Source organism: Dipodomys spectabilis, unplaced genomic scaffold (assembly GCF_019054845.1).
Source record: "Dipodomys spectabilis isolate Male_0828 unplaced genomic scaffold, ASM1905484v1 ptg000439l, whole genome shotgun sequence".
NCBI classification, from domain to species: Eukaryota; Metazoa; Chordata; class Mammalia; order Rodentia; family Heteromyidae; genus Dipodomys; species Dipodomys spectabilis.
In genome coordinates, this window is record NW_024871116.1 from 400,001 (window position 1) to 420,097 (window position 20,097).

At 53.6% G+C, this 20,097-nt stretch overlaps 1 protein-coding gene across 1 annotated transcript in view; it reads right to left on the reverse strand.

The window, feature by feature from the left end:
- The window catches only part of Myo18b (myosin XVIIIB), a 121,937-nt gene that overhangs the window by 10,220 nt on the left and 91,620 nt on the right, over positions 1–20,097 (reverse strand). Inside the window, exons 39-41 of the mRNA XM_042668491.1 lie at positions 12,843–12,973; positions 6,857–6,901; positions 5,892–6,023 (exon numbers count right to left, since the gene is read on the reverse strand). Coding sequence (XP_042524425.1) covers positions 5,892–6,023; positions 6,857–6,901; positions 12,843–12,973 — 308 coding nt within the window. The remainder of the gene's footprint in view (positions 1–5,891; positions 6,024–6,856; positions 6,902–12,842; positions 12,974–20,097) is intronic.

Sequence of the window (20,097 nt, forward strand, 5' to 3'; positions counted from 1 at the left end):
CAAACGCAAAAACAGTTGTGTTAAATCAGCACCAAAGCAAATGAAACATACAACAGTAATTAGCCAAGATTACACAGTAATTAAAATCACCGTGATTATGTGAGTGAGAATAATTTATACAATAATCACTTTACACACACTGCCATGTAGAACAAGGCCGACAGAACAGGCAGGAGCCGGCTGGGTAACAAGTTCATTCTCTCTCTCCCTCCCCTCCTTCCTCCCTCCCTCCCCCTGCCTCTTTCCTCACTTCCACAGTTCACTTTTCCCTCGGCAGTAAACATTTGCTATGTTTATTATGTTTTCTTCTACCCCATCTCATGCTCCCATTTCTTTTGGGGGCCCCTTGCTCCCCTACTATGGTCCATCAAGACCTACAGCATCTCCTGAGCTAGGTGAGAACCCCAACTTAGGCCCAAGGTGCTCAAAGTCTTCCCTCTCTTTGTCTGTTCTGACTGGTTCGGTAGTGGCCATGCGACTCGCTCAGTCTGGAGCCCTTTACGGTCAGCCTGAGCATGATGCAGGCCCGAGTCCGGGGTCGTTGGCTGCCATGTTGCTGCCTCAGAATGGAACCAACAAAGGAGGGGGCAGTGTGGAGAGGTTGGTGAGAGACCAGGTCCCTGCGCTGATGGCTGAGCTCCTGGATCCAACAGTATCTGAAGTCCTAGCTCTCCCCTAGCACTTCCCGGCTGTAGGAGATGGTTAGTTTCCTTCCTGTTCCAGCCAGGTTGAGCTCGATGTTGTCACCCATGCCCACAAGAGACTTCACCACTTGCCTGAGAAGCCCTGGCATCCATCGGGGGCTCCAAGACAGAGTTCAACACTTTCCTGAGTTCCCTGTGAATGTCCTCAAACGCACCAAGTCCGACATAGTCAAAACGAGCTCCACAGCAGTCCACTTGGAGTGCCAAGAGATTTCCTCTGGAGCTTTTGGCTTTCTGTTGGAAGGCCTACTTCCTTCTCAGTCCCTGGGGTGTGGAGAGCCAGAGGCTGCTTCCACTGCCCTCTCCTGCCATCCCTCCTAGCCTGGCCTGCAATGAGCAAAGGCTGATACAGGCAGCGCTGGCCTGGCTTGCTTAGGCTAGCATGGCGACTGGCCTTTCAATGTGCAGTCCACAGCTGTCTGCTGCCCACCCTGGCCAAGTAAGCATCCCTATACCCATTTCATGGTGGAGGAACAGAGAGACTCAGATACCAGCTTGCCCACGAAGCAGTGTGAAGTCACAGACTCTGTCTTAGAGAGCCAAGTTTCTTGTCTTCCTTTTACCTCCTTTGAAGTGTATCTTCAAGAAGTGGTTTGAAGCCAGCCCCAGCAGGAAAGTCTGTGAGGCTCTTGTCTCCAATGAACTACCAAAAAAAGCCAAAAGTGGAGCTGTGGCTCAAGTGGTAGAACACTAGCCTTGAGCTCAAAAGAAAAAAAAGCTCAGGGATAGATAGCACCCAGGCCCTGAGTTCAAGCCCCAGGACGGGTCCAAAAATGGAACGGAGGGGGTATGAAGATGGCCAGAGTCTGAGCTCCATGATCCCTCTGGTCATCAGCTCTGTCCTTACAGCGCAGCGTCAATGCTGGACAACAGGTGAGAGACAAGTGTGGGCATGGCTGCGATCTAATAAAACTTTATCTACAAAAACAAGCCGAGGGCCAGGTGTGTGACAGTCACGCGCAGACCCAGGTTGCAGGTGACAGGAAGCCCTGGGAAACAGCTTTTCATTTCCAGGAGATCGTGCCATGCTCCGAGGCATCCCCAGTGGGGTAAGAGCACTCTGAAGGGGTGCTCAAAGGTCTTTGCCTTTGACAGCTTGGCCGACAGGCGTCCACAGTGGGGACGGAGAAAAGAAGAAAAGCCCTCCGGTTTGTTTGGAGGGGAGAGGAGTTAGCAAGCGTGAGGGTGATGATGGAGATGGGAGCTTGGGTGGGTCAGGCTCTGGCTCCAGCATCTTGATGAATGACAGCGCCCCCCTACCCACCCCGCCCAGTGACCCCAGTAAACAGGTGCGTGCAGAGGGCTGAGCATCCTGAGTTTATCTAAGGGGCCTTGAACCTCAGCGGGGCCGCCAGGGAGCCATCAGAGGAGGCAGCCGGGTAGAATGCTTCGGCTACTTGGCAGGCAGAGCGGGGGGGGGGGGGGGGGGGGGGGGGAGGGTGGGTGGGCGCCTGCAAGTTTGTTGCCAGCTTGGGTAAAGTCAGTGAAACTTTGTTTCAAAGAGAGAGCAATGGATAGACCATATGAATTCCTATAGTGAAACCCATCTGTGTAATTAATACAAACTGGAGCAGGGTGGGGGGAATCTCGGGGAAGTAAACCCAGGCTGTGCTGGGAGCGGGCGGGGCCAGGAGCCAGGGGCGGGCCGGGGAGAGGGGGGCGAACGGGAATGGATACCGTCCAAGCATTTTGGATGTGAAACAGCTTTAAGATGAGGAAAGGGGATGCGGGAGGGTGACGGAGGGGGCCGAGTTAGCTGGGGGTACGCTATATGTAAGCATGGAAATAAGACCGAAATTCTCTCATTGAACTAATATATGCTAATGAAAAGAATCTTTAAAGGGGGCATGGCTCAAGTGGGAAGGGGCCTGTCTGTCAAATGTGAGGCTGAGGCCTTGGGTTCAATTCCTAACAACACACACACACACACACACACACACACACACACACATACACACACACTCACAAATCTTAGGAAACCTAAGAGTGATTGGTTTTGATTTGAGAGCCATCTGCTCCCAGCTGGGGACTGAAAATTATGAGAATTAATTAGCTGCCATTGGGTAGAGAGAAAAAAAAAAGCAGGCAAGTGAGTGGGGGTGGCCTCAGAGCCCCCTAGCTTTGGGGGCTGCGGTGAGGAGGAAGAGACCCCTGGGAGAGAGGAGGCTGAGGAGAACGGAGGATCAAAAACGCCAGCCGCCCATGCTGGCAGGACAAGATGGCCCAGGGAAAGACGTTTCAGTGGGGAGGGCTGGGTCTGGGCTGTGGTAAACTGAGGCGCACAGGGGGGAAAGAGTAAGGCCCACCTGTAGGTGCGGAGTCCCCTGGGGCGGACACAGGTGGGAAGGGCAGGGCGAGGGGCGAAGGTGAGGCCAGGGAGAGGGGGAGAGGACAAGAGGCTGAGCAGAGAAGGTGGGGGGAGAGGAGGGGGTGGGACGATGCATGATGGATGTGCTCACTGCCCAGTCAAAAGAAGGCAGAGACCACCAAGGAAAAGGCGGATAGGCGTCTTCGATACCTGACGATCTAACATTACCCGTCCCACCTAAGCCCTGCAGTTCTGTGGGTGACACGGCTGGGCATGCGGGTGGGGGCGGGCGCCACGGCTCAGTCTCTGCTTGGAAAGCCCAGCGTGCTGGTGTAAAGACGAGGCCCAATGCGTTGACAAGGGTCCCAGAGGGCAGGAAGGAACGGCCAGGCAAACCACACAGTCCAAGGAGACCCAGGTCCCCGAGGAGCCGGCCTGGGCAGCCTGGCGCCCCTGCCACGGGCCAAGCCCATAAACCCCATCTCTAGGACCCACTGAGGTAACTTTGAGCCTTAGAGACTTGCCTCTAACCAGCAGCACGGCATGAAACCCCAAGCTGCAAATCACAGAGCTTTAGACTTTTTCTCTCTAGCCGACATCCTCTTATGAATAATACAGAGAGGGTTTCCTGCTGCTGCTGGAGGGGGTGGGCTCTCTCTCCCTCTCTTCTGATTTTCCAGTCACCTTCTTTTCCACCCAAATCACAGATGTCTAAGAGGCTCAGCTGATGGAGTGCTCCCCCTGTGCTGGGAAAGAGGAGTGGGGGGCAAGGATTCAGGACTTGGGGAGAGTCATTTTTGGGCCCACGTCCATAAGGATGTGGGGTCTGGAAAGGTGACAGGTGAATGGCAAATAGCGTGACACACATTTCCATCTTTACAGGGACATACAAGAAGGGGAGATAGAGGCACCTCCATGGGGTGGGGTCTCCAGTGGATTCTAGAAGTAAAGAACGCTACCAGCACACCTAATATGCCACTGGGCCATTGATGTTTTTTAAAAGCCACAAAGAGGTCATCTGCTACAAGTGAATATGTGTATTTGTAAACACACAGAGACAGAAACATGGCGGGGGGGGGAGGGAGAGGGAGAAGGGTGTACCCCAAGCTGAAGAGAGGAAAGAGAATGAAGAATTGGGAGATGGAGACTGGGGCAGGGAGGTTATGTTCTAAAGTCTTTCGCTCCTATAACAATACTTGAGGGACAGCCGGATGCAGCGGCCCGTGCCTGTAACCCTCACACCCAGCTTCTGCTCTGGCCGCCTCCAGTCTGGCTTCTTCTCCACCAGCCGGCAGGGGAAACAAAGGCAGAGAGGACCCGGCCTCATTTCCCACAGAGAACACGACTCTTTCCTCCCATGGGCCTTGGGTCTTCCATTCAGAGCAGCCATCAGAACATCTTGCTCTCACGGGCTCTCCAAATATCCGTCCCCCAACCTGACACACCCTAAGATTCTCTGCAGAGAATCTTGCTGAGCATGTCTGTGGTTGACCCAGATCCCACCCCCCCCCCCCCCCCACCGACACTTCCTTCTTTTGGTTGTAACGATCCCGGGTTTTTGAGTAAAGCGGTCAGGATGGGATAGCCCGGATTTGCTCCCTTAGACCGTGGTCTTCCCGTGTTCTCACCAAAGCCTTCCGTTATCACAGAGGCAGACTGGATTTCATCATAATTACCCATCTGCTTAATCCATAATTTCTGATTTATGACCATTAAATCCTAATTACAAGAGGGTCGTCCTTGAAAGGGGAAACCAAGAGAGCTCAGAGAAATGGAGCTAGCTATAAAGCAAGCAGGGCAGGAGGGATGTAAGTCATGGATTAAGGCCACCTCTGGCGGATGCTATTGCTGGAAGTTCTGTAGATTTGTGCAATCTCTGGCTATGACTGAATTAAGTTTTATCCGTTGCAGGAAGGCGATAAACTCCTGACATTCGAATAGAGCCGACACGTCTGCCTTCGCTTTGTTCTCCTTTTTGTCGTGAGAGGTTCTCACGAAGCTGGCCTGGAAACTGTTGGGCACAGGCTATCACCCCACTTCAGCCTCCTGACAAGCTGGAACCTCAGGTGTGTGCTACCAAGCCTGGCTTTTCCGCAACATAAGACAATGTCAGCAGGTTTCCTTGCTCTGTTTGCACACTTTGGACATACTCCCTCTTCCTCTTAAAGTTAGTCTAGGTGCCCCTTAAATAAAGAAGATTTCTTTATAATGACTCCTCCATGGAAAACAACAACAATCAAAACCCCAACAAAACCCTTTAAGGGACCACTTGCTCACCAATAACTATGTATGTCCCTACAACTATTCCTGAATGGAAATCTGGCACGCTCGGTTTAAATGGAAGCAACTATAATAACTGTGACTATCTTTCTTTGATGTTTAAATGTATTTTTTGGGGGGGGGTCAGTTGTGGGGCTTGAACCCAGGGCTTGGGCACTGTCCCTGAACTCTTTTGCTCAAGGCTAGCACTCTACCACTTGAGCCACAGTGCCACTTCCAGTTTTCGCCTGGTTAATTGGAGATAAGAATCTCACAGGGACTTTTCTGCCCAGGCTGGCTTAGAACCGAGATCCTCACATCTCAGCCTCCTGAGTAGCTTGGATTACAGGCATGAGTCATAAGCGCCCATTTTTTCTTCTTCTTCTTTTTATCATCAGAACACATGTTTTAGATAAGGAGGTGGAGACTTAGAGAGGGCAAAGTGACCCTGCTTAAAATCACACTGCTAGAAAGGGGCAGGGTCCTACTTCAATCTGTCAGGACCCTAACGCTTGCCAACTGGGGAGCAAAAGACTTGAACAACAGCCTACACCGTCTGAGATCCTCTGTGCTGTTGGCCACAGAGATGGCGTAGCATGGCGATGGACGACGATCCTTACCTTGGGACATGGCTGCTGTTGACTGACTGCCGGGAGGGCGTCCTCACAGTATCTGTGGCCAGGGACAGGGTACAGCTCAGCCAGGACTGCAGGCTGCCCTCCGGCTGGGAGCTGATGGTGGAGAGGTTGTCTCTGGAATTCCAACACAGAAACGATGGTCATGATGACAAGCACGCTGAGGGAAATACCCACGCACGCCCTGGGCCTGCAGGCCAGGCGCCACACCGATGACCCGCGGGATCCAGAGCGGTCCCCCACCACACCTGGGGCATCATGGTGGACACTGAGTTTTGGACCAGAGGACAGGGTCCATGGACCAAGGTCAAGTTCCTTCTTTTCCTTGGGGAAGTCTTTGCTTTACTTGGATGCCGCTAGGTTATAAAATGGCCGAGGGCCACGTGGGAGAACTCCATAATTATTTCCTGCCTGAGATGTGTGTTTGTGTGCACATGGTGTGTGTGTGTGTGTGTGTGTGTGTGTGTGTGTGGCTTGCTTATTTGCATGCCAAGACATTGATCGATTGATCGACTGATCAGGACTGCTCCCTAGCAGAGCAGATAAGTAGACACAAAATACAGAAGGCATGAGGGCAGGTTTTACAGGCGGTGGGCAGGGTGCCTCTATTTGCCTTGGGAAGCCATGGATCAAGGCAGGGGAGCTAGAACTCTCCCTGGAAGGTGAAGCCTGGTCCGCACAGGGTCTGGAGGAGCTGTGTGCACGCAGGCGGTGGGCGGTCAATGCTGGAGAGCAGCAGTGAGGGTCAGGATGGGAATATCTCCCTATTTGTCTCTTCTGGGGCAGTGGGAAGCCACGGGAGGTATTTGGGGACCGCATTGTGAGGGCTCGGTGCGGGGAGGGGGGGTCCCCTGTTTCTGAGTGGCGCAGGACATGGGTTACGCCTCCCCCTGACGTCATCTGATATCTACTGAGAGCTACAGGAGAGGGGTGGAGCCTCTGTCACTTACCTATCCTTCCTGCCACGGCTGCCACAGTCCACTGCCGTCTGAACACTGGGAGGAAACAGAGGGGGGGGGAGGGAAGGAGGGAGGGAGAGGGAGAGAGAGAGAGTCTGCTATACTTCTGCTGCCAGGGGTGGGGCGTGCGGTCTTTGGGGGATGGCTATCCTTGGCTTTGAATTCCATTTCCAACCTTGGCTGCTGGGTGATCTTTGGGCCTCCTGCAAATTGTGACTAACAGCAGGGCTCTGCCCCTGGAATTGTGGGAGCCGAGGACAACCCCAACAAAGTGCTCAGCATGGTCCTGGTAAGAAGACTAGCTAACTAAAAGAGAACCACCACCCTGCTACTTCTTTTCTTCCCTCCTCTTCTTCTTCTTCCCTCTCCTCTCCTCTCTTCCCTTCCCCTCCCTCCCTTTCCCTTTCTCTCCTCCCCCCTCCCCGTTTCTTTATTCTGTACAACCAGAGCTGCTGGTTTTATTTTACTTTTTTACTAGCATTGTTACTCTGACAAGCAAGGCTCTTATTTATATTCTTCATGAAGTCTGCAAATCAGACCCGGGGCAGGGAATTATGGGAAACTCCATACTGATGCACTATGCACACACTCTGCATCAGTCTGCTCTGCCCATGCTTGAGCTCAGGGCCACGCTGGGCATCTCCTTAGCCTCTCACACTCACTGCCCACCGCTCTACCCCCTGCTCTCTACCTGGGAATGGTCTGCATGGATGGAGTCAGCTGTGTACCCCCTCCCTGCGCTGCCCTGCAGCCTCAGCCAACGGAGACCTCCAAGTCCACGGAGGGGAGAAGGGAAGGAAGAGCATTGCTTCTCCTGGAATCGATTCCTCTCCTTTGTCTCCCAGGGCTGGCTCTGACCCTCCACCAAAGGCCAAAGCCCTTCTTGCTAGGAATTCCTCTCCTTGTACAGTCTCTGCCCGCTCCCTCCCATCAATTGCCTCTCCCCCACCCCCACTCCCTTCTCCTCCTCCCCTGCCTGGACTCCGCATCTTCTCTCTGGACTCCAGTGGTCCCCCCTTCTGTTTCCCGCCTCCCACCCTGCACCGTGGACCATCTATAAAGAATTGCCCTGTGGGATTTCCCTGCACAACCCACGCCACGCTGCCAATCGGCCCCCTGCATTTGGGATTTGCCTTCGGGCTCCTGTCAGATTCGATTCCAATAGCTCATCTCAGACCAGGAGGATCTGAGTTTCCCAGGCCAACATTTCACTTAAAGAACAAGCAGATACAGTGAAAACAGAGGTTATACCATGGGGGAGGGACATACAAAGCAACAAAAAAAATCACGTGATACCTTATAAGTACATTAGAAACAATAGCAAGAAAGAAAAATCCACTTGTGTCCCTTTCTTGGGGTTCATTTCACCTAACATCAACTTATCTGACCTTTTCTGCTTATCCTAGACATATACTAGTTATTGCAAATAAAGGAAACCATGGGACTTATGTTTCTTTGGGCTTACTTCACTTAATATAATTTTCCCCAAGTCTTTCCATTTCCTAACAAATGGGGCAATGTCATTCTTTCTGATGGAGGCATAGAATTCCATTGTATAATACACACACACACACACACACACACACACACACACACACACACACACACTTACACACACCACATTTTCTATTTTCACTGTATTTGATGTTGGTATAATTTGGGGAGGGGAAGGAAAAAACAAATCATTTAAATAGGGATACAGGTGGACCCATTGCAACAATGAGATGCGCAAGATGCTATGTTGAAAAACAATCTTTACAATTTAGGCAGGGGGAGGGGGAGGGGGGAGTGTAGTTGAGGAGGTGGTAGGACAGGGATGGTAGGGGAAAAACAAAGGAGGAGGCAACAATTCTTGATAAGAAATGCACTCATTGCCTGGCTCATGTAACTGTAACCCCTCTGTACAGCATTTTCACAATAAAAAACTTATTAAAAAAAAAGAACAAGCAGATATCTAGGCACTGGTAGCTCACACCTGTAATCCTAGCTACTCAGGAGGCTGAGAAAAAGGATCATGGTTCAAAGCCAGCCCAGGCAGGAAAGTTCTTAAGACTCCTATCTTCAATTAACCTCCAGAAAACCAGAAGTGGTGCTGTGGCTCAGAGTGGTAGAGTACTAGCCTGGAACACAAAGAGCTCAGGGACAGCACCCAGGGTCTGAGTTTAAGCCCCACCACACAAAACAAACCAAAACCAAAAAAAACCACAAGCAGATAGCAAGCCCCACCCAAGACCTGCACTATCCAACCCACGTGTGGAAAAAGGCAAGACAGGAAGCAGTCGCCACTAGCAACCCACTCCACAGATGTGACGTGGGAAAGGAGGTAGCCAGGAGGACAAAAATGACTGGTGAAGCCCCCTAGAGCCCTGGGACTGGATCCCGCCTCCACCTGCCTTGGGGATGTGTACCACTGATGTGGCTCCAACCCTGGAGACAGAGCTCAGACCCGCTCCGGGGTTAACAGAGAGGTGCTGGCTCCTGGGAACTAGCATTGTTAGAGGATGGACAGAGACAGAGACTCTGGGGCGAGGGGGGAAGTGTGGAGGGGCTCCTGTGCCTGATCCTCGCACTTGGGGAGGGGTGGGGGATTAAACACATGGGGTTGAATTGTTGACTGGTCCCAGCCCTTGGGTTCCGGAACATTCCACATACAGAGGCTACCAGGAATCAAGAAGGACTGGGGGGATGGCTCACCCAATTCCCTCCCCTCTCCAGGTCGCCCTGCTGCTACCTCACTTCCTCTCTCCATCCAGGTGAAAGCTTCACCCTACGCTAGAATCTCCTGTAAGCTTTTGCTTTGATATAAATAGGGGGGAGGGTGTGTTTCCAAGAGGGAGTTTAAAATCCACTGACTTCACCATGAGAAGAAAGCAGGGATTACAAGCTCCACCAGGCAGGCCCATGCTCACATGCTCCCTGCATTGTCTGATGCCCTGGCACTGACCATGTGAGTGGGCCTGGGGGGAGGTCGGGGCCGGGGGGAGGGGTAGAGGTCGGGTGGGGTGGGGGCAGAGGTCCTGTGGGGCAGGGGCGCTGTCCATGGTGCTGATGGCCATGCAGCCCAGTTGAAAATGGAACCCACATCTCCTAACCTGCGTGGTCAGTGGCTCTTTTCTCTTGCTGTGGTGCACATGGCTTCTTTGTCTTTTGTTTTTTGAAGAACTTGTGCCAGAGAATGGATAGCAGACAAGACCATTGATTAAATGTCTTCAGATCTAATCCTTGAGGGCTCAGCTTTACCTGACAACTACAGTCTAAATGCAAATATCACCTAGGGATGCACATGTGGATTTGTCACCTGCTTCTGTCTCTCAGAGAGGGAGAAGGAGAGGAAGTGGGAGAGGGAGAGGGAAAGGGGGGGGAGGAATGGGTTACATGTTACATGAAGCTGAGTTTGGTCATCCAAAGTGTGGGTGATGTGGTCAGCCTCCCCGAGAAACAAAATCCTGACTTGGTCCCTTAACTGGGTGGGTTGGAGCAATCCTACTTGAGTTTTCTGAGCCCCGGTGCACCTGTCTGTAATCTAGGAATAGTCATGGCAGGAATCTGGGGAGTTTAGGGAATAGCACCTGCCAAGGGGCAGCAGCGTGGCCTGCTAGGGCCCAAGTGGGTGGTGGGCCGAGGGCGCTTGGCATCTGCAGACTGTTCTACTCTGAGGCATGGGGGGGGGGGTGCTTTCCAGTCTGGCCAGAGTCCGTGTCCACAGTGAAGACAAGAGGGCCCACGCCTCTCCTCAGAGGCAGCCACCGTCTTCTGGGAGACCCAGATCTTTCTGCCTGTCCTCCCCCCCACCCCGCAGCCTACTTTTAGCTCGTTTATAAAAGGACGTTAAATTGGAAAGCATCCAGTTTACGCTCACCCCGGCAGTTGGCGAGGACTCTCTTCATCTCAAATTGAGCACAGCTGGGATGATGCACGTCTAAGGCCACTCGGAAGTCAGAGGGCATCCGTGGGGCCCACCCCTCCCCCTGCTCCCCATACAGCTGCAGACAGACAGAGCACCAGGAATAGATGGGGATGTCTGTCAGCCAGCGCACTCCTCCCTCCTTCCGGGAATAATGGGGCCTGCTCCGGGCTGGCTGACGCTCAGGTTTCATCACAGCACCGGGCTGTGGTGCAGGGCGGCTGGCATTTCAAGGCCATCTCCCATGCCACCTGACTTTCTGAGCACGTAGCCATGTTTCCAGCCCGGAAGGCCTGTTAGCACTCAGATTTAATTCCCGACATGGAGAAGATGGCTTTTTCTAATTTGAACATGCCTCTTAAAGCACTCTTTCTCTTTCTCTCTCTGTCTATCAATCCCCCCAGGTGAGTCTCAATCCTAATTGAGAGCTCAGTTTGGAGAATTATCTTGGCCCCATACCTCAGGCTCCAGTCCACACCTAGGACCCAGGATTGACAACGGAGCAACATGCACACGTCTTGTTGTTGATAGCGAAGGTAATTTCACTGTCATCGGAAAGCATGTTTTGTCCGATCTGCATCCTTCATAGGCATTCCCCTCCCCCGCCACCCCATTTCTCCATCCCTGGGCTGTGGTTTCAACCTCAGATCCAAGCTGCAGGCATTGAGTTTGGAGCCGGGGAGTTAGGACAGCGCTTTGGTCGAAGAGCCTTTGTAAAACAGTGCTCAGGATTCTGCAGGCGCATGGCCTCTCCTCACCGGGGGGCGGAGCTTCCGGTGAGGTCATCCACAAGCCCCGCCCACCCCGATGGCCCCCCCAGGTGAGGTTAAACGTATGAAATCTGGGGTGGGCAGGGTGGGGTGGGTGAAAATGCTGAAAGGGCTGGCATTGATCAAGATTCACCGTCTCCACAGTGGCCATTCCTCTGTACAGCTACTTAAATATGGTAATAAAAAGAAAGGAAATCTGAAAAAAGATGGTAGTTGGCATAACGTACACAGTAGCTTCCCCCTCACAAAATCAAACACCTGCAAATAAACTTAGCAAAAGAGGTGAAAGACCTTTACAACGAACACCACGAAACCCTGAAGAAAGAAGCAGAGGATAACAGAAGAGGGGGAAGGCATCCACGGTCATGGATTGACAGGGCAAGCATCGTGGAAACGGCCATTGTACAAATTCCACGCACCCCCCCCCCCCCACACACACCACCAAAGTTCCAGCATCATTCTCTGTGGAGGCGGAAAAACCCAACTCTAACATTTATACAGAAGCATAAAAGCCCACGACTTGCCAAAGCAACCACGAGCAAAAAGAGCAACGCTAGAGGCGATCACAATACCAGATTTCCACTTGCGCTAAAGCCAAAGTAATAAAACAGCACGGTACCTGAACACGAGTGCGCGCGCACACACACACACACACACACATTCACGCACACCAATGGAACAGAAGATCCAGAAATAAATCCTCACAGCTGGCACCGCCTGATTCTCAACAAAGGCTCCCCTAAAATCCTTTTAAAAAAGTATATTACATACACGTATGAAAAGGTCACAATGAAACACCTTAAAAAAAAAAAAACACCCAGAAAACAACGAACAAGAAAGTCTTTAAAAGAAGGCCCCGGGGAGGGAGAGAAAGTCACTTGAGGAAGGATTTGATCCAAGTCCGCCGCAGGCCCATGCAGAGATGTCACCATGAGACCCTCACTTTGTACTGCTGAAAGGGACGGAGAAAACAGATTTAAAACTGGCTGCATCACGCGGCCTGTCCTCATAGGCCCCGGTCCACATCACAGAGGAGGGACGGAGACCCCGACTGGACAGGTGGCATTCCCGGGGTTCCCTTTTCAGACTTGCCACCTCCGCTGGGGCTCCCTGAGCTGGGTCAGGCGGTTTCCGTGGTAACGGGAGGCGGGAGCATGCTGTCTCTCGCCAGCCAGGTTTTGATACCCCGTGTGCCTTCCACCTCCCAGCAGCTGTGGCCCTGGACCACCAAGGACCCCAGAGCTCCCGGGGGTGGCGGGGCCCATCTTTTGTGTCCAGCCCCGCCCTTCCCCTTCCCACTTGCCTCTCCGTGTCACTGTCACTGGATGCCACCTCTTCCAAGGCCGCCTGCAGGTCCGCGATCCTCCGGATGGAGGTCTCCAGATCTGTCTGGAGAATCTGCCTCACGGCCCCCAGCTCCTCCACGTATTTCTCCTGCAAACACAGACCCCCGTACACTCATCAGATGCAAGCAAGAACCCCTGGCCACCTGTCTACGAATTCCCGAGAGGCCCGGCCCTGGCCCAGCCGAGGGTCTCAGAGCACCTGTCACTCAGCAAGTGCTCCCTGGGGCTCACACTGTCGATGGGACCCACCCCCGGTGGGTGCTCCCTGATCTTCAGGGAAAGCGGGGGGGGGGGGGGGTGGGAGGATACACCAGGCTGGAAGGGCGTGCTCCACCCACGCAGGGTGCCACGTCTGGGCCCACGGCCACTCCTGCGATCGCCACCATCACATTGCCAGGGACCCAGTGGGTGCTTGGCCCTGTCTTAGATCAGTGAGAGCAGATGTACAAACCAAAATGGATCTGAGGGCTAGGGGCTGGGGGGGGGGCACTCTTTGCACTCTGACAATTAGGCATTATGTGTCACCACAGGTGGCAGGAAGGGCAGGAGATGGGGAAGAACTCCCTGAGGAGCAGGCAAACATGGCTGGTGCATATGTGTGTGGGGGGGGGGGTGTTGCTTTTGGTTCCACCATGAAACTTCCCCTTCTACGTGTTCGTCCCTGTCTGCAGGACAGGCTTCAGAACTCAGCCAGGTAACCCCAAAGACAAAGATTTGGGGGGTTTAGTGTAATGGACCCTGGGGAGATCTTTCCTGTTTCTGCTTGCAGGTGAAGCCGAGCCTGCCGATTACAGATCCAGGTCAGACCAAGGGATGCTCTGTCACAATGGCCTCCAAGCTCCCCCAGAGACGCTGGGGAGATGGGGAGTGGGGCTCAAAGAGAAGGGGCCTCCGGGGCAGCCCCTCGCAGCCCGCAGATGGCCTTCTTCCAGCCACGTGGGGCTGAAGGAACCCGGGCACCAACCCCATCCGAGTCGGGAGGCCAGAGACACACAGTGCCCTGCTGCAGCCAAGGTGCAGTCTGGGGGGCTGGGCGAGTCCTTCCAGGATACACAGCAGGAAGGACTGACGGTGTGTTTTGTCAGTCATGGGGCTTGAACTCAGGGCCCAAGCCATTTCACTTAAGGCGAGCGCTCTACCACTTCGAGCCACAGCTCCACTTCTGGTTTTCTGGTGGTGCATTGGAGATGAGAGTCTCCTGGGCTTCCCTGCCTGGGCTGGCTTTGAACCATGATCCTCAGATCTCAGTTTCCAGAGTAGCTAGGATTACAGGTGTGAGCCACTAGTGCCTGGCCATTGCTTTCCTCTCCCCAGCCCCAATTTCTCCAAGCCTCACCTGGCCGGGAGGAAAAGGGCTGGGGGGAAGGAAGGGCAGGTGTGGGTGGGGCTGGGGGGGAGGAAGGGCAGGTGGGGCTGGGGCGGGGGGGGGGGGGGGGGGAGGGAGGGCAGGTGGGGCTGGGGGGGGGGGAGGGAGGGCAGGTGGGGCTGGGGGGGGGGAGGGAGGGCAGGGGGGGGTGGGGCCGGGGGGAACAGGACTCCAGGCCTGACACAGGAACTCACAGCTAGCTAGTTACCTGGCTACTGCAGGGAAATCAGCAGGTCGGGCAGCATTTTAGGAAAGATCTAAGGTGACTCCAAGAAACCACCGAATTGGCCAGGCACTGGTGGCTCACACCTGTAACCAGAGCTAACCAGGAGGCTGAGGATGGAGGGTCAAAGCCAGTCAGTGTCACCAACCAGTCTAAGAAATGCCCCCCAATGAGGGAGGGAGAGGCCGGAGACCCACGCCCTCTCAGGCAGGCCTGCCCTCATTGATAGTCCTGCCCCGCTGCGTCTGTTTGCCTGAGAACTGACCCGAGGATGCGGCGTGGGCCTGGTGCTGGCGAGCTAAGCCAGACCCCGCTTCCCCAGAGCCGGTGCCAAGAGGGGAGGCGGACACGCACGTGTGTCCCATCCACGGCGAGGCGCCGTAAGCAGCCGGGCATGACGAGGGCTGAGATCAACACAAGGATTTCTGGGCCTTTAAACCTACCAAGGCACGAGCTCCCCAGCTCCTGGCCTCATCCCAGAGTCCCTGGGAAGTCCCGCCACCTGACAGGGTCCGGCTTCGTCCTTACCACCTTCGTTCGTGGGACTGATTCCAACGCTCACCAAAAATCCCTCATCAGCAGGCTTTCTTGGCCCTGATAATACTGACTCCTAGGGCCAGATAATGTTTGCTGGGGGCAGTTGGGACGTCGGTGCTGTGCATTTCAGGAGGCTGATCACCATTGCTGGTCTCTACCCACTGTCACCTCCTTCCTGCCCGTGGACTGGGGACAAATGAGGACATCTCTAGATACAGCTGCATGTCCCCAAGGGACAATGCTGCCCACCCCACCCCCATCCCCCACCTCATGGAGAGCCAAGCAAAGCCTAGAGACACCCGTTTGAATCCTGCACACACCACTGTTGGACCTCCCCCAGGGAAATGCCACCTTCCTCTTCCACAGGCAGAGGCCTGGGTTCGGGAGTCAGGCTGTGACAGACCCCACGGCTCTAGACAAGGTCCAGATGCCTCTGATGTTGCCGTCACCCGGCTGCAATCCAGAAAGGCGGGCTCTCAGATCTCTCCCATCCAACGGATGATGGATCAGAATCTGCCTTAACCAAGGCCAGATCACCTCCGCAGGGACCCCTCGACCCTCACTAGCTGGCCCTGGACACGCCGCCTTGCTCCCAGAGGCCGCTCTTGGCACTACAAAGAGATGAAAAATATCCCCAGGGGCCTCTGAGATGAGACTGAGATCTGAGGATTGTCAGCCTGGGCAGGAAAGTCTGTGAAACTCTTATCTTCAATTAACTACCCAAAAGCTAGAAGTAGAGAAACAGTTCAAATGGGAGAGTGCTAGCCTTGAGCCTACCCAGGCCCGGAGTTCAAACCCCAGGAGTAACACATGCGTGTGCGCGCACACACACACACACACACACATCCCCTCCACCCGAGGGCTGGAAGTGTGGATTTAATGCAACCGTGCGCCCCAAGCAGTTGGTGTCGTGCCCCTAGCCCGGTCCCTTCCAACCTCGCAGCTGCTTCTCAGACAAGAACACCAGGAGCCGGGCTCAGGGCGCAGCACACAAAGACTCGGGAATCCTTGCACGCTTCTTTGTGATGGAGTCTAAAATTATAACCGCCACTTGGCCACTGCCGCTCCATTTATCCGTTTATTGACTCAGCGGGGAAAAGAATGCAAGTGTGAGGTGGGGGGGGGGCTCTCTCTTGTGTCTGTGCTACGTGGGGTGATGACCTGAGTGTGCGTGCCTCTCGCCTGAGCAGCCTCATCAGCTTCTCCTGGCAGCCAGGGTGGGGGGGCACTGGTGGCCCACAGGCCATCATCCATCCATCCATCCATCCATCCATCCACCTTGCCTCTCCCCGGTGCTTCTCCCTCCCTCGATGACTGAACGGTTTGGCTCAGGGACATGAGCAGGGCCTCACAGGCCCAGCTTGGATGCTCAGAACTTGGCATAGGGGGCCACAACACTACCAGTCATGCCGGAGACTACTTCAGACACAGCCTGGAAGGCTTCCTCTCCTCCCATCCCACACGCTCCCTCTGGGATCCAGAACCTGTCTTGGGAGGCGGCTCGGTGACCTGAGCCCGACAAAATCGTCCTTTATCTGTCTGCACAATGGGTATCACTTGAGCTGTCGAGATGAGACTGTGCATTTACTGAGCAGAGAGTCTGAGTTCTGGCTGCAAGCCTTTTAGCTTTCTGCTCCAGATTAGGGGAGGTAAAAGGGGTCACCTCTGGCCTACTGGCTGTTTTGATAAAGTTTTATGGAAACACAGCTATTCCTGGATGCAACCTCTATAGATGGATGCTCTTGTTTCTTAGCGGCCAAGTTTCAAAGTTTGAAGCAGACACTGTGTGGCCAGCACCACTGAACATGCTTACTCTCTGGTTCTATAGAAGACATGTACCAGGTTCCACTTCTAAAAGTACTAAAGTTCCGAATCACTTCGCACGGCCAGGTGTGTGATTGATATTCTGTACCTCTGTTAGGCTGAGCTCCATGGAATCAACCACATCTGACTATCTGACCCACACGAACATCGGGTTTATGGGTGTCAGCTCGGGAGCTCACTGTTTCCTGCTTCTTGTGCCTCTCTCTTTCCTAGGGCTTCCAGGTTGCCAAGAAGGTTCTAAAGTCTTCCACATCAGAGCTGTCGAATGAAGCCAGGGAGGCTCACTTGAGAGCCCAGCTACCCGGCAGGAGACGGGTCCAAGATCAGCCCAAGAAAAAGGTTTCAGACTCCATCTCAACAGAAAAGGCTGTGAATGATGGTGCACCTCTATCATCCCAGCTGAGTGTGGGAATTGTAAAAAGGAAGATTGCAGTCCAGGCTAGCCCCTATAGGTGAGATCGTATCTTAAAAAGAACCAGAGCAGAAATACCACTGTAGAATACTCCTCTCGTGCAACCAATATATGTTAATTTAAAACATCTTAAGGCCAGGCACCCTTGGCTCCCACCTGTCATCCTAGCTATTCAGGAGGCTGAGATCTGAGGATCGTGGTTTGATCAAAGCCAGCCCAGAGAATGAAAGTCCGTGAGACTTATCTGTAATGAGCCACCAGAGAACTGGAAGCGGCGCTGTGGCTCAAAGTGGTAGAGCGCTAGCCTTGAGCAGAAGAGCTCAGGGACAGTGCCCAGGCCCCGAGTTCAAGCCTCAGGATGTGCACGCACGCACACATGCACACACCATGCACAGATAGAAAGTATTTGCCCCCTGGCCACTTACAGAAAGCACTTGCAGCTCAGCAGTGCAGCGAAGCCAGCCGCCACTGGCATCTGAGCAGGGGAGGCGGGGGAAGAAGGGGAAGCCATCTTTACTTTCTTTCCTCTCGTTTGCTGGGGGTGAATTGGGTTTTCTCAGCAAACAAGGAGGGGCCTGGAGGATTTCCCTTGAGGATTTCCTGTCCAGAAGCTTCTCTCTGGCAGGGTGCTCGCTCTCCAGAACCACTGGCCGGCTTTAATCTGAGCAGGGACCCTGCAACAGGAGCTCCACAGCCCCGCCGGGCGGCTGTACACCGCTGGGCATAGGGACAGATGCGGCTTGTGGTTCGTTTTTTTTTTTTTTTTTTGGCCACCCTTTTTGCATCTGAAAACTTTGCACTGAGCAATGTACTAGGGAGAAAGCCAGCAAAGTCTTGTTTTAATAAAAGGTGGCTAATGGATCCCCTTATGGAAAGGAATGGATCCCATGGTTCCTGAGATCCCTTCCCAGGGCAGCATAGAAAGGTCCGCTGGCAACACGTAAGGGATGGCAACTGTGTGCCAATAAAACTTTATTTACAAAAGCCAGGAGGCCAGCCGCATCGCCCCAGGAGTCATCCCACCGTGTTCTGTGGCATTGCCTCCGGGCCAGGACAGAGACCCGAGGAGAGGCCTGGCGTCTTAACGACCGCAGAGCCGCAGCAGCCAAGGACGCAACCCCCAGCTTCTCGCTGCAGTAAGAGGAGAAAGGCTGTCTGCAAAGGGCACCAGTACCAAGGACCGGGTGGAGGAAGATGAAGCCAGTTGCGTGCCCGCCAAGCCAGCTCGTGAGGTGGGCACTGTTTCCCCTGATGCTGAGTTCTGAGGTGCCTTTTCCCCTGCGTACTGTTCAAGCTCAGCTCAGGAAATAAAACACGGAGAGGAGAGGACAAGGCAGGGCTGCACCTCAGCCTGCCTCACACGTTCAAGGCCTAGGGTTCCCAGGATGGTATGAAAAGAAAGATAATAATAATCAACAAAATGAAGCCACGTGCCACTCTCACACCTGTAATCCTAGCTCTGCAGGAGCCTGAGAGCTAAGGATCCCAGTTCAAAGCCAGCCAGGGAAGAAAAGTCTATGAGACTCTTATTTCCAATCAACTTCCAGAAAAGACAGACATGGAGTGGTGGCTCAAGCGGTAGAGCGCCAGCCGTGAGTGAAAAGAAAAAAAAGTTCAGAGACAGGCTTTGAGTTCAAGCTCCAGGACTGGCGTGCGGCATACACGTGCATGCTTACACACACACACACACACACACACACACACACACACACAAAACTCAAGGAAACTACCCTTCAAAGTGAATTACAGTTTGGAGTCTAACCTTGGAGCCTTCCAGATTTCATTAGTCTCCACTGTTTTCTAAAGAAATCAGAGTCCTCTCCACTCTTTCTGTGGGTGGGGTCCAGTACCGGACTGAGCCTGGGGCCTCACGGGGGGCTCTGGTTGTTGATTGCACAAGACCACCTCCCCAGGCCTCTCTGACTTGCAGTCAGAGAGAATTTATCTTTTTTAATCCGTGTGTGTGTGTGTGTGTGTGTGTGTGTGTGTATGGTGCCAATCCTAGGGCTCAGATTCAGGGCCTGGGCCCTGTCCCTTGAACTTTTGTGTCCAAGGTTAGCACTCTACACTCAAACTACAGCTCCACCTCTGACTTTTTGCTAGTTAATTAGAGATAAGAGTCTCGCAGACTTTCCTGCCCAGGCTGGCTTTGAACCATGATCCATAGATCTCAGCCTCCTGAATAGCTAGGAATGCAGGTGTGAGAAACCACCCCTCTCTCTTTTTTTCCGGTTGTGGGGCCTGAACTCTGGGCCTGGGTGCTGTCCCTCAGCTTTTCAGCTCAAGGCAAGTGCTCTACCACTTGAGCCACAGCGCCACTTCCAGTTTTCTGAGTGGTTTATTAGAGATAAGAGTCTCACGGGCTTTCCTGCCTGGGTTGGCTTTGAACTGCGATCCTCAGATCTCAGCCTCCTGGGTAGCTAGGATGACAGGCGTGAGCCACCAGTGCCCGGCTCACCCCACTTCCTTTTTTTTTTTTAATTGTTTCTAACATATTTATTTTTCCACTTTCTTAATTAACATTATTTGCTCCTCTCTGCCATCCCGAGACACAGCACATTATTTGTAATTGGTATCAGCAACTTTCCATTCTGATTAATTTCAGGCAGGTCCATTTCCACTGTGGAAACAAAGCCCCAGGTTGGGAGTCATCGACGTAATTATGCCGAGGTGGGCTTGCTGTAATAGATTTTTATTATCAGGGTGCTCCTCTTGGAGGCTGCAGCAAAGCTCATTTTAGTGAGCGTTGACACCTCCTGAATTGAGGCCAGTGCCTTTGCTGACTGAAGGGTAAATAAAGGCAGCCAGCCTGGAAGCGTGCGGTGGGCGGGGCGCGGGGGCGGGGGGGGG